The following is a 13055-nucleotide window of genomic DNA, read 5'->3' as shown; positions in this document are numbered from 1 at the left end:
CTGATAATTGTCATTTAGCTAAAATTTACATAATAATATATTTGAATATAAATAGTAAAATATTATAGTTGAAAATTATGGTTATATTTTTCGCAAAGCTTTGTTAAAAAGTTGAGATATCCCTATCATGGGTACGAAGGGGTGTATCATGAAATACGGATTTATTGGGTAAAAAAGGGTTTAAGCATAAAGTGTTGAATTTATATGCATGTAATAGTTTTTTGAAAGCGGATGTCACAAACATATTGCGAAGATCATTGAAGATTGCAAGGGGAGATAAGAAGGTGATCGAGTTGCAATTCAAATATGAAAGGATAGGGAACTTTTGTTACTACTATGGATTCTTGGGACATGAGGCTCGCGGATGCAGCAAATACCTAGTGAATTCAGCGGCAAGGAAGGTTGAGAAAGAGAAATGGGGGCTTGAGTCAGAGCTGAACAATTTGAAAGGAGAGTCATCTCCCAAAAAGAGAACCAGAATCTAAATTCTGATCAGCAGCCAAAGAAGAAATACCAAAGAAATAGAAAGCCAACTCCGTTAAGCCTAATGAAAAGCTTTGCGAGTCTTTTGGTTAACGAGGCTAACACACGAAAAGGAGTTGAGGATAATGAAGTGGAAAGTGGACCACAGAAGGAGGAGAGGAGGATTTTGGCCCTTGTTGATCAGCCAGTTCAGGAAAAGCAATACAATTCTAAGAAAGCAGCACCGATGGAGAATAGAGAAGAAACTTCATAACAGAATTTTAACTCAGACGGCATATTTTCCTTTAGTGCTTCGGCCAGTGCACCTAAAACTAAAGGAAAACACAAGTTGCGTTTGAAGTATATGGCAAGAAGAGGTAAAGTGGATAATAAGGTGACATGGGTTAAAAGAAGAACAAAGAAAAAGGAGGATATGACAGCATGTAAGAAGCATTGTTCGATAGAAACAAGTCAAACTGAGAAGAGTGAGGGTGCCGCCCAACAATTGACACCCAAGGATCCATGAAGATGACAATGTAGAACTGTCGGGGTTTGGAGAAACCCCTTATAGTTCACAACATTAAAGGGATTGTTAAATCCAATTTCTCTGAAGTATTGTTTCTCTGTGAAACCAAAAATAATACCTCGCTTGGTGAAAACGGTTGGAGAGAAAACATCCTGTTAAACAAATTGGCAACAAATTTTAAAGAGGAAACCTCCTATGTTAACATAGATGTTTTTTTTTTTGGATTTAGAATCCAACATAGACCAAGTTGTGAAGGTGTTCTGTTGTATTCTTGACGACTTTTTCAACAGTTTTTAGTTTATGCATTCTCAATGGTTGAAGCTTCTAGACTTAAATTTGTATACTCAAAGCAAAGACAATTCAGAGCTGAAATCTATAAAGGTCTGAAAGATGCAATTCTGAACGGTGAAACTGAGGCGTCATCACTTGGCAAGCGCATTATTTTACCTGCAACATTCATAGGGGACCATGATATATAATTCAAAACTATCAAGATGCAATGGCAATTTGTAGGCTAATTGGTTATCTAGATTTATTTATAACAGTAACCTGTAACCTCCAATGGGAAGAATTGAAGCGTTATTGTAAGGAAAATAACTTAAAACCTGAAGATAGAATATACATGATTTGCAGATTATTTAAGACAAAGTTGGACTTACTCATTAAAGATATCCAAAAGAATAGAATTTTCGGTACATTTAAGACAGGTAATACTCTAAACCTACATTTCATAGGAAAATGTGTACTATTTCAATCCATTATAATACAATCATACTTAATGCATATCTATTATTGCATTCATATATACTATTGAGTTTCAGAAGCATGGATTTCGGCATGCACATATACTACTATTTCTTGCGCAAGAGCATAAGTTCTTTAGTCCTGAGGACATAGACAACATTATCTCAGCAGAAATTTCATATCAAAATCTGGATCCAGAAAGAATACTATCAGGTAGTTAAGCTTTAATGATGCATGGACCCTATGGAGTTCCAAATAAAAATTCACCTTGCATGGAGAATGGTGTTTGCATCCGACACTTCCTTAAGAAATTCGTAGAGTTTACCACCATCAATCAAAATGAATATCCAGTTTATAGACGTCGAGATGCTGATCATACCATTGAGGTTTCAGGTATTCATTTGGATAATTGGTATGTTGTGCCACATAATAAGTTCTTGTTGATGAAATATGATGCTCATATCAATATTGAATGGTGCAATCAATCAAGATCGATAAAGTATCTTTTTAAGTATGTTAACAAGGAAAGTGATCGAGTCATAGCTTCTTTTTATTCAAGTTCAATGCTTTCCAATTCTAATTCAATTATAGATGAAGTGAAAATGCATTGTGATTGTTGGTATATCTCTCCCTGTGAATCTTCTTGGAGAATATAAATGCAATTCACTGTAGAAAACTCTTAGTTGAATGGTTAAGCTTTCACTTGCCCGATGAACAACCAGTTATCTTTGAAGATCAAGACAATTTGCAAGGAACTTTTGAGAAAGCAACAATTAAAGAATCCATGTTCATAGCTTGGTTTCAAGCAGACGCAAAATATGAGGCAACTAGACAATTAACTTATAACAGTTTTCAGATTGAATTTGTTTGGAAACACAACCTTAGAATATGGGAGCCTAGGGAAAAAAATACTGTTATTGGTAGATTATTCTTTGTCCTCCAACAGCAGGTGAATTATACTATTTAAGAATATTGCTCAACATTGTTAAAGGGCCAAGAAGTTAGGAAGAACTTCGGTCTTTCAATGGTGTTGTTTACCCGACATTCAGAGATGCATGGTACGTGTATGGCATACTTGATGATAATCAAGAATATATTAATGCTATTGAAGAAGCAAGTCACTAGGGTTCTGGATATTATTTGAGAAAGTTGTTCGCAACTCGTTTGTGGTCAAATTCAATGACTCGACCTAAAGTTGTTTGGCAGAAGTGTTGGACGTTACTATCAGATGGGATACTACATAATCATATAACTATGTTCAATTTACCAGGTTTGAACTTATTCATTAACATCTATATTTATTTTGCTGCATGTTTCTTCATCAAACGTCCACAAGATACCATTTATTATCTTCATATTTATAACAAGGTTGTTAAAATTTTTTAACAAATATAAATGTGAAAATGTACAAATAAATGTCTTAAAGTGTTTTTATTATTTTAATAATCATTTTCAATTATAATTTCAAATTTGGTTTTATCAGATGATGAATTATCAGAACTTACTCTAATAGAGACTGAACAAATACTTAACAGCAACAGCAAAACACTTCGAGAATATGCAACAATGTCATTTTCCAACATGGATAACATTCACAGTATGAGACGTGGCTCTTTGCAAAACAAATTAATATTGGATGAACTCCGCTATGATCGAGTTACGTTGACTTAGCAACATAAGCAATATTTATCACAAATGATAATAGAACAAAAATATGTTTATGACCAAATCCTTCAAGCTATCAATTCAGATTGTGGTAAAGTTTTCTTCTTATATGAGTACGGAGGTACATGAAATACTTTTATTTGGAATACTATCTTAGCTGCTCTTAGATCAAAGGGTCAAATTGTCTTAACAGTAGCTTCAAGTGGAATAGCATCGCTCTTAGCTTGCTGCCTGGAGGAAGAACAATTCATTCTAGGTTTGCAATCCCCCTGACTCCTAATTAATATTCCACCTGTAACATAAAACAAGGAAGTCCACTAGCTGAGTTAATTTTGGCAACAAAACTAATTATTTGGGATGAAGCACCAATGATGAATAAATTTTTCTTTGAAGCACTATATCAAACTATCAGAGACTTACTTCAGGACACAAACCATTCAAGTTCACCATTGCCATTTTGGGAAAAAATAGTCGTCTTTGGTGATGATTTTAGGCAAATTCTTCCAGTGATAACAAAGGGATCTAGACAAGATATTGTTAATGCATTGATTAATTCCTCTTATCTATGGCATGAATGCAAGTTATAAACTTTAACTCAGAATATGAGATTAAGGTCTTCAATAGAAGATGAAAGCGTCAGAGAACGAAAAAAAATTTGCACAATGATCCTTGATTTGGGAGATGGAAAGCTTGCTCATTCAGAAGATGGATACAATGTAGTCCATATACCACCTGAACTCTTTGATGACCTAATTCATGCAATCGTTGAAGCTATATATATATAGTGACTACCTAAAGAATCCCACAGAGTTCAGGCATTTGCATGGCCGTTGCTATTTTGGATCCAACAATCAATGTTGTTGAACAGGTTAATGATTATATGCTATCTTTGAATGAAAATGAAAAAAAAAATCATCCCAGCTCGGATTCACCTTCCTTTAAAGAAGGAGCTGCAAACAGTTTGGCATCAATGCACACTCCAGAATTTTTGGCAACTTTAAATCTCCCAGACTTCCAAATCATGAGGTTTGCTTCATGCATGGGTGTCTTGTGATGCTTATTAGAAATAATGATTATTCAGCAAGCCTTTGTAATGGTACTAGATTAGTTATCACAAGGCTTGGTAATAAAGGTATCGAAGCAGAAGTCTTATCAAGATCTAACATTGGTAAAAAGGTTTTTATACCTAGGATGACATTAACTGCTTCGGATACAAAATTGCCATTTAAGCTTCAACGAAGGCAATTCCCTTTGATGCTCTCATATGCCATGACTATAAATAAAAGTTAAGAACAATCATCAGATTATGTTGGGCTACTTCTTAAACAGCAAGTATTCACACATAGCTAACTATATATTACAGTATCAAGAGTTACTAACAAATATGGATTAAAGATTGTTATTTCTCATAACGATTCAAATAATTACATTGAAACCAACAATGTCGTTTATCATGAAGTTTTCAGAAATATTTGATTTTAGCATATTGTGTCACACACAATTCATAAGGATTATATTCCTAATTCTTCTAAATTCTTTCTTTAATTATCTCTTACTTATTTATGTCTCAATATTTTGTTTTTAAAATTTGACCAATCTTTATCCTTAACATTGTATCTATCTATTGTACACATTATTAATTTGCAAACTCATTTGGTATTTTTTAATTTATTGCAACACAACCATCAATTTCTAGTATGGAAAATGTACAGTTTTGTTTTAACAACTAATCTTCATTTTCTTTCCATGTATTGATATTAATTAAACATGTTTAATTAATACATGATTTAAAATTATTAATTACATCATTGTTATCATATTTTTAAGATCAATAAATATATATGACAAACATATCATTATCCTGTTCATCTCATATGATTGTTATTTTCATAAACTCAATCCCCAAGAGTGCGGGCCTCTTGCTAGTTTATTGTTACAAGATAAATTTATCTTGGGAGATAACCTCTAGCTGACACATGGGAGTTTGGAATTCTTTACTCTCTCTTCTCGCAGCTCAACGTGTGTCTTTTTTTTGGTGACTTAAATAAACTAAACAAAGAAAAACAAAACAAACAAAATAAAGGAACTACTTAAATAGAGTTTCAGTCCAATTTAAGATTACTCTTAAACTCCTCCCAAGGTGAAGGAAGCTTCACATGAGGAAGTTGTAACTTCATCGCCATCTTTGCCATAGTGTCTGCCACCATGTTTGCATCTCTCATAATCAACGAAAGTCAACACGCCAATTCCAATGCATGATATCTCTTATTTTGAGCACGAATGGATCAATAAATCCAAAACCATCTTGGTAATTAGTAACAAGATTAAACGCTTCCACACAATCCGTCTCACAAATAACATCTCGTTGACCAACATCCCATGCTAAGAGATATCCTCTCTAAATAGCAAACAATTCTCCTTGAAGAATACTATTACTCTCAATCATTCCCAAACACCCTCTTTGCCAACTCCCATTACAATCTCTAATAACACAAGCAAAACTAATACTATCACCCGAACCAGAAAAACTAACATCACAATTAATCTTGAAAGTACCAATAGATGGGGATTCCAAAAACTATTTAGAATAGAGGGAAGGGATACATGTTGTAATTCAAAAATACTCCTAAGCTCCGTTTTTGAAGTTAATGCCAGACAAATCACTTTTTTTGAAGGCCAAGTTTCATGAGGATTAAAGATGTCATTATTCCTTACTCGCTATATCCACTAAAGTCCCGAAAAGAACCTGAATGGATTCTCTCTCTCGGCTATGATACAAGAATCAGTTCTTCAAATCCAAAGGATGGCAAGAAATATCCAACCTATGCCTTACAAGCTGAGCTTTTGGACAATCCCAAATACAATGTAAAACCGATTCCTGGCTAAAAAGACATCTTGGGCACCTATTCCATGACAACATCCCTCTTCTGAAGCGAAAACTTGCAGTAGAAAGAGCCTCCTTAAGACAACGTAACAAGCAAAAAATTTGTGCTTTTCTGGAACAAACTGGCGCCAAAGCCAAAGCCAATTCTCCCGTTCCTCCTAACCAAACAGCTGCTTACACAACCACAAGTAACAATTGAGTGAGTCATAGATTTTGGCAGTAGACCCAAACCAATACCAACCCACTTCTAGACCTGCTTGCACATTTGAATTGTAAGAAAGAATATTACCTTTCATATTTTGAGATAAACGAGAACAAAGAGTATCCAAATGCCACCTACCAACCGACCAAATATCTTGTATCCGAAGATTCAAATTAGAAATGTGAACATAATCCATCTTATTAGATAATCGTCCTTCTCTCCTCCAACTAGAAAACCAAAAATTCTAGTTCAAATCCCCAATACACCAAGCAAACACATCCTTCAACACTTCCCAAGCCTTGCAAAGACTCCTCCAAATGAGAGAGCCCTTGTTCTTAAGACAACTAAAACTGTCATATAGAGATGATCGATATTTGGCATCCAACAATTGGATCCATAACTTGTTTGGCTGCTGGAAAAAAGTCCAAACTAGCTTCTCAAGAAAAGCAATATTCACACAATAAGGATCTCTAATCCCCAAACCTCCATATTTTTTTGGAGTAATCAGTACCTTCCAACTAATAAGATTCAATTCTCTGCCATCAACTTGTCCATTCTAAAAAAAATTCCTCATCATAGACTCCAATTTACTAATGATTCCTTTGAAAAAAATAGAGACATGCATCTGGTACGTGGGAATAGCGGCTACAACAAAATTAACCAAGCAGAGTCTACCAGCCCAGTTGAGTAAACTCCCTTTCTAGCTTGCTAGTCTACCCCGAATCTTATCTAGGACACTATTGAAAGCTAAAGGGGTCACTCTAGAATGGTTAAAGGTAACTCCAAGATACTTACCCAAATCTTGGACAAATCTGATAGAGGATACCCCAGTGAAAACCTCTTTCCTTGTTGCAAAGACATTCTTGGAGCAAAACGCTTTAGACTTCTCCACATTAATCTTCATCCCAGATGCTTTGCAAAAAGTCTCTAAAACCAACATCACATTTTCACTTGTCTCTTTGTAGCTTTACAGAATAGAAGCAAGTCATCCGCAAACATTAAATGAGATATTCTTGGTCCCCCCTCTAGAAACAACAACGGTTTTCCACAAACTCAAATCAACCTGATGACTAATAAAGCATGCCAATCTCTCCATACATAACACAAAAAGATAGGGTGACATAGGGTCTCCTTGTCTAAGACCCCGGCTAAGAGTAAAGCCATTCAGACGATTTCCATTCCAAAGAATAGATAAGGAGGAAGCAGTGACACAATTCATAATCAAATTAATTGTAGGGCTGAAAAAACTAAAGCTCTTAAGGGTATGGGCTAAAAACTTCTAGTCAAATCTGTCATAAGCTTTCTCCAAATCAATCTTAAAGGCCAGTGTGCCTTTCTTTGATTTAGTCTTCTTCATAAAGTAGAGGACTTCTTGAGCAATAATGATGTTGTCAGGAGTTCCTCGTCTCAAAATAAATCCTCCTTGAAGCGGGCCAACAATCTCCACAAGATGAGGACAGAGCCTATTAACAAGGATCTTCGTGATGATTTTGTAAACTACATTCTAGAGACTAATCGGCCTGAAATCTTTCATAGATACCGGTGATTCAACCTTTGGAATAAGAACCAGTAAATTCTCCATCATTCTCGGATCAAGAGTAATACCGGAGAATGCCTGCTTAACCATCTTCCAAACATCAAGACCAATGATCTCTCAATATTCCTTGAAGAAGAAAGCTTGAAACCCATTAGGACCCGGAGCTTTAAAAGAGTTCATGTGAAAAACAGCTGTTCTGACTTCCTCCATAGTAACTGGTGTCGTAAGATCATTGCAAGCTTCCTTATTCAGAGAAGGAAGAGGCACATCACCAACGCAACCCAAATCAACATTATCCAAACAATAGAATAAGCTTTTGTAGAAAGACTCTGCTTCTCGACTCAGAATCTCTGGATCATGTTCCCGCACTCCATCCTTGAAAAAAAGGCCATGAATCTTATTATACTTCCTTCACACAAGAGTTTGAATAGGAAAGAATTTTGTATTCTTATTCCCAAACCATACCTACTGCTCAACGTGTGTCTTTAATGTTGCTTTTGAACCTCCAATTATTGTTAACCCCTCTAATAGCTCCCACATTATTTTTTACTGCTAGATAATAAATGTATATTTTTTTATTTTCAGATGAATCTAAAATTTAAACTGAAGGGTTAGTTTGTAAAGTACAGCAATTTTTAAATTTGTCCCATAGTTTCAAAATTTGACCGTATTTTTTCATATTTTTTAATTTTTAAAATTTTTTCTTATTTTTACTTACTAATTATTATACTCATTTCATTTGTTTGTTTTTTCATTCAAATATTATTACCCAAATTTTGATCCAAATGTTCTATTGTAATAATTCTTTTATGTTAACAATGTCAATATTGGATAATTTTAGGATTTAGAGCAAGACTCAACAACAGGATAATACTTTTGTGTTTTAATTTATTTCTTTGCATTTTGCATTGTATTTTTAACTAGACATGCTATATAAACCTAAAAACTATATTGTGTTATTTGAATATGTCAAATGCATGTTTGTAAAATGTTTATGTATAAATCACATTTAAATTTATATGGTCTATTACTATTATTTACCGTGTTTATTATAATCTTCTCACATCTTTCGGACATTACACGGTCCAATAATAATAATAATAATAACAATAATAATAGTTTATTTATGAAAGATATATATTATGAGTATAAATTAGAAAAATATTAAAAATATAAATTTTAAATATATTTATTAAACAAATTTTAAAGTCTTTTCTTAATAATAATTTTATTATGTATTTTAAAGATGAATGGTAATTAATAATTTTTAATAATAATAAAGGACGTAGACAAATAATTTTAAAAAAGAAGAAAATCTAATCTTTTTAAAGAGGTAGGTAGTTATTTTACATAAGAAAAGTCAGATTATATTCCAGCCCATAAAATTAGGAGCATAAGAAAATTCATGGCCCAAGAAAAAAAGCAGGAAAAATCTCTACAAACATTTATAATGAAGTTGTTATCTTCTTAAGTAGAAAAAATCCTAGATTGTGGTGTGCTTTAAGTAAGGTAAGATGCCCGGCCGGTCATGGTTTGAGGTCACGCACCAGAGATTCGTTCTCTCGTCCATTTAGGAAGAAGGGTACTATTGCCCTCACTACCTACCTCAGGACCTACCATATCGGTGACTACGTCGACATCAAAGTCAATGGCGCTGTCCACAAGGGTATGCCTCACAAGTTCTACCATGGCCGCACAGGTCGTGTCTGGAACATCACGAAATGCGCCATTGGTGTTGAGGTCAACAAGCAGGTAACATTCACTATGATTTTTGTTGTTTATTTCATTGTGATTTGTATGTCTGTTTTGCACATTAGGGTTTTAATATCGGAAATCATAATTTAATTGCTTGTTTTTAATGGTCAATTCCATGCTGACACAAATTAGGTTATACAGGTTTAGCATTCTTTAATTTAATTAACTATTTTCAAGTCTTTTTAACTTTGATGCTTATCATGTAAATTGGGTTTTGTTTGGATGAGATTTTACATCTTTTTAAATGAATTTTTAAAAGATTTTTTAAAAAAATAAAAATAATTTGATGTTTGTATATTTGATACAAAAATATTTTTTACTTAATAATTATGTTTAATAGTAATAATATAAAAATATTTTTTATTTAGTTATTATGTTAAAAATATTTTTTTAAAGTAAAAATTTAAATTATAATTTCTAAAATTTTTTTATTTTTACTATTAAAATTTTATCAAATATATTAAAAGATAAAAGAGATTTTTTTATTAAAAAAAATTTCTTCTAACAACTTAATACACTTAAAAAAGTTGTGCTTACTTCTTATGAGAATAAAAGAATTTGTTTGTAAATGTTTCTGCGGTATGAATTAATTATCTAAATGTTTGTGTGTGAGTCAGGTGGGGAACAGAATAATCAGGAAGAGAATTCATGTACGTGTGGAGCATGTTATGCCTTCCAGGTGCACGGAAGAGTTCCGCCTCAAGAAGATCAACAATGACAAACTTAAGACTGAGGCAAAGGCTAATGGACAACAAATCAGTACCAAGAGGCAGCCTGAGGGACCTAAACCTGGATTCATGGTTGAAGCTGCTACTTTAGAGACTGTCACTCCCATTCCATATGATGTTGTCAATGATCTTAAAGGAGGCTATTAGGTTGTTGTTCTTTAACCTTTAAAATGTTTTGATATTATCATTTTGAATAAACAAATTTATTTTAAAATTAAATGATTTTAGTATCAACTGATAGTAGATGTATATTATATCTGAAATTAATCTGTGGATTCAATATTTATTTATAAGTTATAACTGAAATTTGTACTTATTTGAACCGTGATCATCATAATTTGACTGGAATGTTCAAAGCATTTTTTTTACGGTCATGCCATGTGTCCAGATCATTTTATTTGTGCTTAAACAACACAAATGCGTGACAAATAAAGACAGGTGCGGATTGGGTTGAATGTTACTTGAAATTAGGCATGTTATATGAAAATTCATATTACGTGCGGAAAATAACTGGCAATGAAATAAAAAAACAGGTGTTTTGTTTTTCTTCTTTGAGATTCATTTGGTGCTTTAGAGATTCCCAATCCTTTTCGTATTGTTTAGCAAAAGTTATATTTTCTGACAAGAATGTAATTTTATTTTCTTAATTATTCTTAAGAATCGCTCCTAAAATAAGAGACTATATTTATTAAAAGAATAAGTATAAGAATTAATTTTTAATTAGTTAATATTAATTAATTTTTTATTATAAAATCATTATTTTAACCTTCATTGTTTAAAGGGTTTAAGGTTTAGAGTTAGAATTTAGATTTAAAATTTGATAATAAAAAAGATTAACTGATATTGATTAAAAATGATTAGTTCTATAGTTGAATTCTAAAATAGTTATGCTACACATACAAGTATTTTTGTTAATCAAATCTAATCAAGTTGGCCCAAGTTTAACAAAAACCAACCTCAGATTAGAGAGCGTGTAAATACGCACTCCCGCTATTCAATACCGCGAGTGTTAATATGAAAAGCGCTTCTTTTTCCTCGATCAAAACTGCAATGATCAAAATTCAAACAACATTCAAAATCTCTCAAAATCGTCGCGAAAACTCAAGGAAATCTCAAAGCTACGTTCAAGATCTTTACCAAGAAACACAAAAACAGAAGACGAAAGATTATTGAAGTTGTTGTTCACTAATCGTCCAATTTTTTCATTTTTCTCTTTCTCATTTTCGATCGTGAAACACTAGATAGTCATATTTCTGTTTATTTAGTAGACTCATTTTGTGTTCTTGTGTTAAAGTACATATTACTGTTCTCATTATATTGTTCACTTGGTGATAACTATATTAGGTCGGTGTAAAAATGTTACATAGTATTTTTCGTATAGTTTAACTTATATTTGCATGAGTTCGAGGGATTTGAATGTGTTTTTGTGCATGTTTGAGTATTTGCGTGTTTCGAATTGAATTCGTGTGTAGTAATCACTAACAATTTTTGGTGTATTTCATGTGAATTGAGGTGTACTTAGTGTTGTTGTCCTCTTTTTCTTGTAACTAAGCAACAAAATGTTGTTATAGTGCTTCTGATGTTTTTTTTTATGTTTGAGTGATTTGCACGTGTTTTTGTCTATTTTTGAAGAATTTTATTCATGCATTTGTTGTAACTAGCCCATAGAAATTTGTTGTAGTGCTTTTGGTATCATTTTGTGCATGTTTGATTGAGTTGCATGTGTTTTTGAATTGAAATTGGGTGATGCAATCAAGAAATAATTGCGGTGTATTCAGGTTATATTTCGGTGTATTTCATGTGAATTGAAGTGTACTTGGTACTATTGTCTTCTTTTTGTTGTAATTAAGCAACAGAAAGTTTGTTGTAGTGTTTCTGATTTTTTTTCGCATGTTTGAGTTATTTGTATGTGTTTTTGTTCATTTTTAAGGGATTTTGTTCATGCATTTGTTGTAACTGACCTATAGAAAATTGTTGTAGTGTTTCTGGTGTCATTTTGTGCATGTTTGATTGAGTTGTATGTGTTTTTGAATTAATATTGTGTGATGCAATCAAGAGATAATAGCGGTGTATTTATTTTGTATTTCATGTAAATTAAGGTGTACTTAGTGCTGTTAAAACCTATTAATATAATTTTTTATTCTTTACAGAAAAAATAACAATAAAAAAAGTTGCTGAGAGGAGCACCGTAAAAAAGGAAGGACCAAAATATAATGTAAGTGTATATATATATATATATATATATATAGAACAACTCAATTTTTTTGTATAAATATATTTATGTAACATAATTCTCATTTGTTTATAGAAAACTCATTATTTGAGATGCTCCACAAGATCTATTTATGATATATTCCACAACATGAGAAATGAGAAGAAAGTTGTTGTCAAAGAACTAGGATTTGGTGCTATGACACATATCCTTGGCTTGAATGTGCTGCATAAACTCCTGAAAAAATTGACATATTCATTAGATTTGTACTATAACACATTGCACACGCGTTACAGTGTAATTGAGATTACCCATGAAAAAATAGGAGATGTCCTTAGCT

The 13055-nt window shown here is 32.6% G+C and overlaps 1 protein-coding gene across 1 annotated transcript; it reads left to right on the top strand.

The window, feature by feature from the left end:
- Positions 1-9372: 9372 nt before the first annotated feature.
- On the top strand, positions 9373-10877 carry LOC114924363 (large ribosomal subunit protein eL21z/eL21y-like). The gene is made up of 2 exons (XM_029288757.2): positions 9373-9772; positions 10393-10877. The coding sequence occupies exons 1-2, from the start codon at positions 9689-9691 to the stop codon at positions 10648-10650; spliced, it is 342 nt and encodes a 113-aa protein (XP_029144590.2). The 5' UTR covers positions 9373-9688; the 3' UTR covers positions 10651-10877.
- The last annotated feature ends 2178 nt before the right edge of the window (positions 10878-13055 follow it).

Source organism: Arachis hypogaea, chromosome 8, assembly GCF_003086295.3.
Source record: "Arachis hypogaea cultivar Tifrunner chromosome 8, arahy.Tifrunner.gnm2.J5K5, whole genome shotgun sequence".
Taxonomy (NCBI): Eukaryota; Viridiplantae; Streptophyta; class Magnoliopsida; order Fabales; family Fabaceae; genus Arachis; species Arachis hypogaea.
Note: the sequence above shows the minus strand (reverse complement) of the source record. Positions and strands in the feature narration are given on the sequence as shown.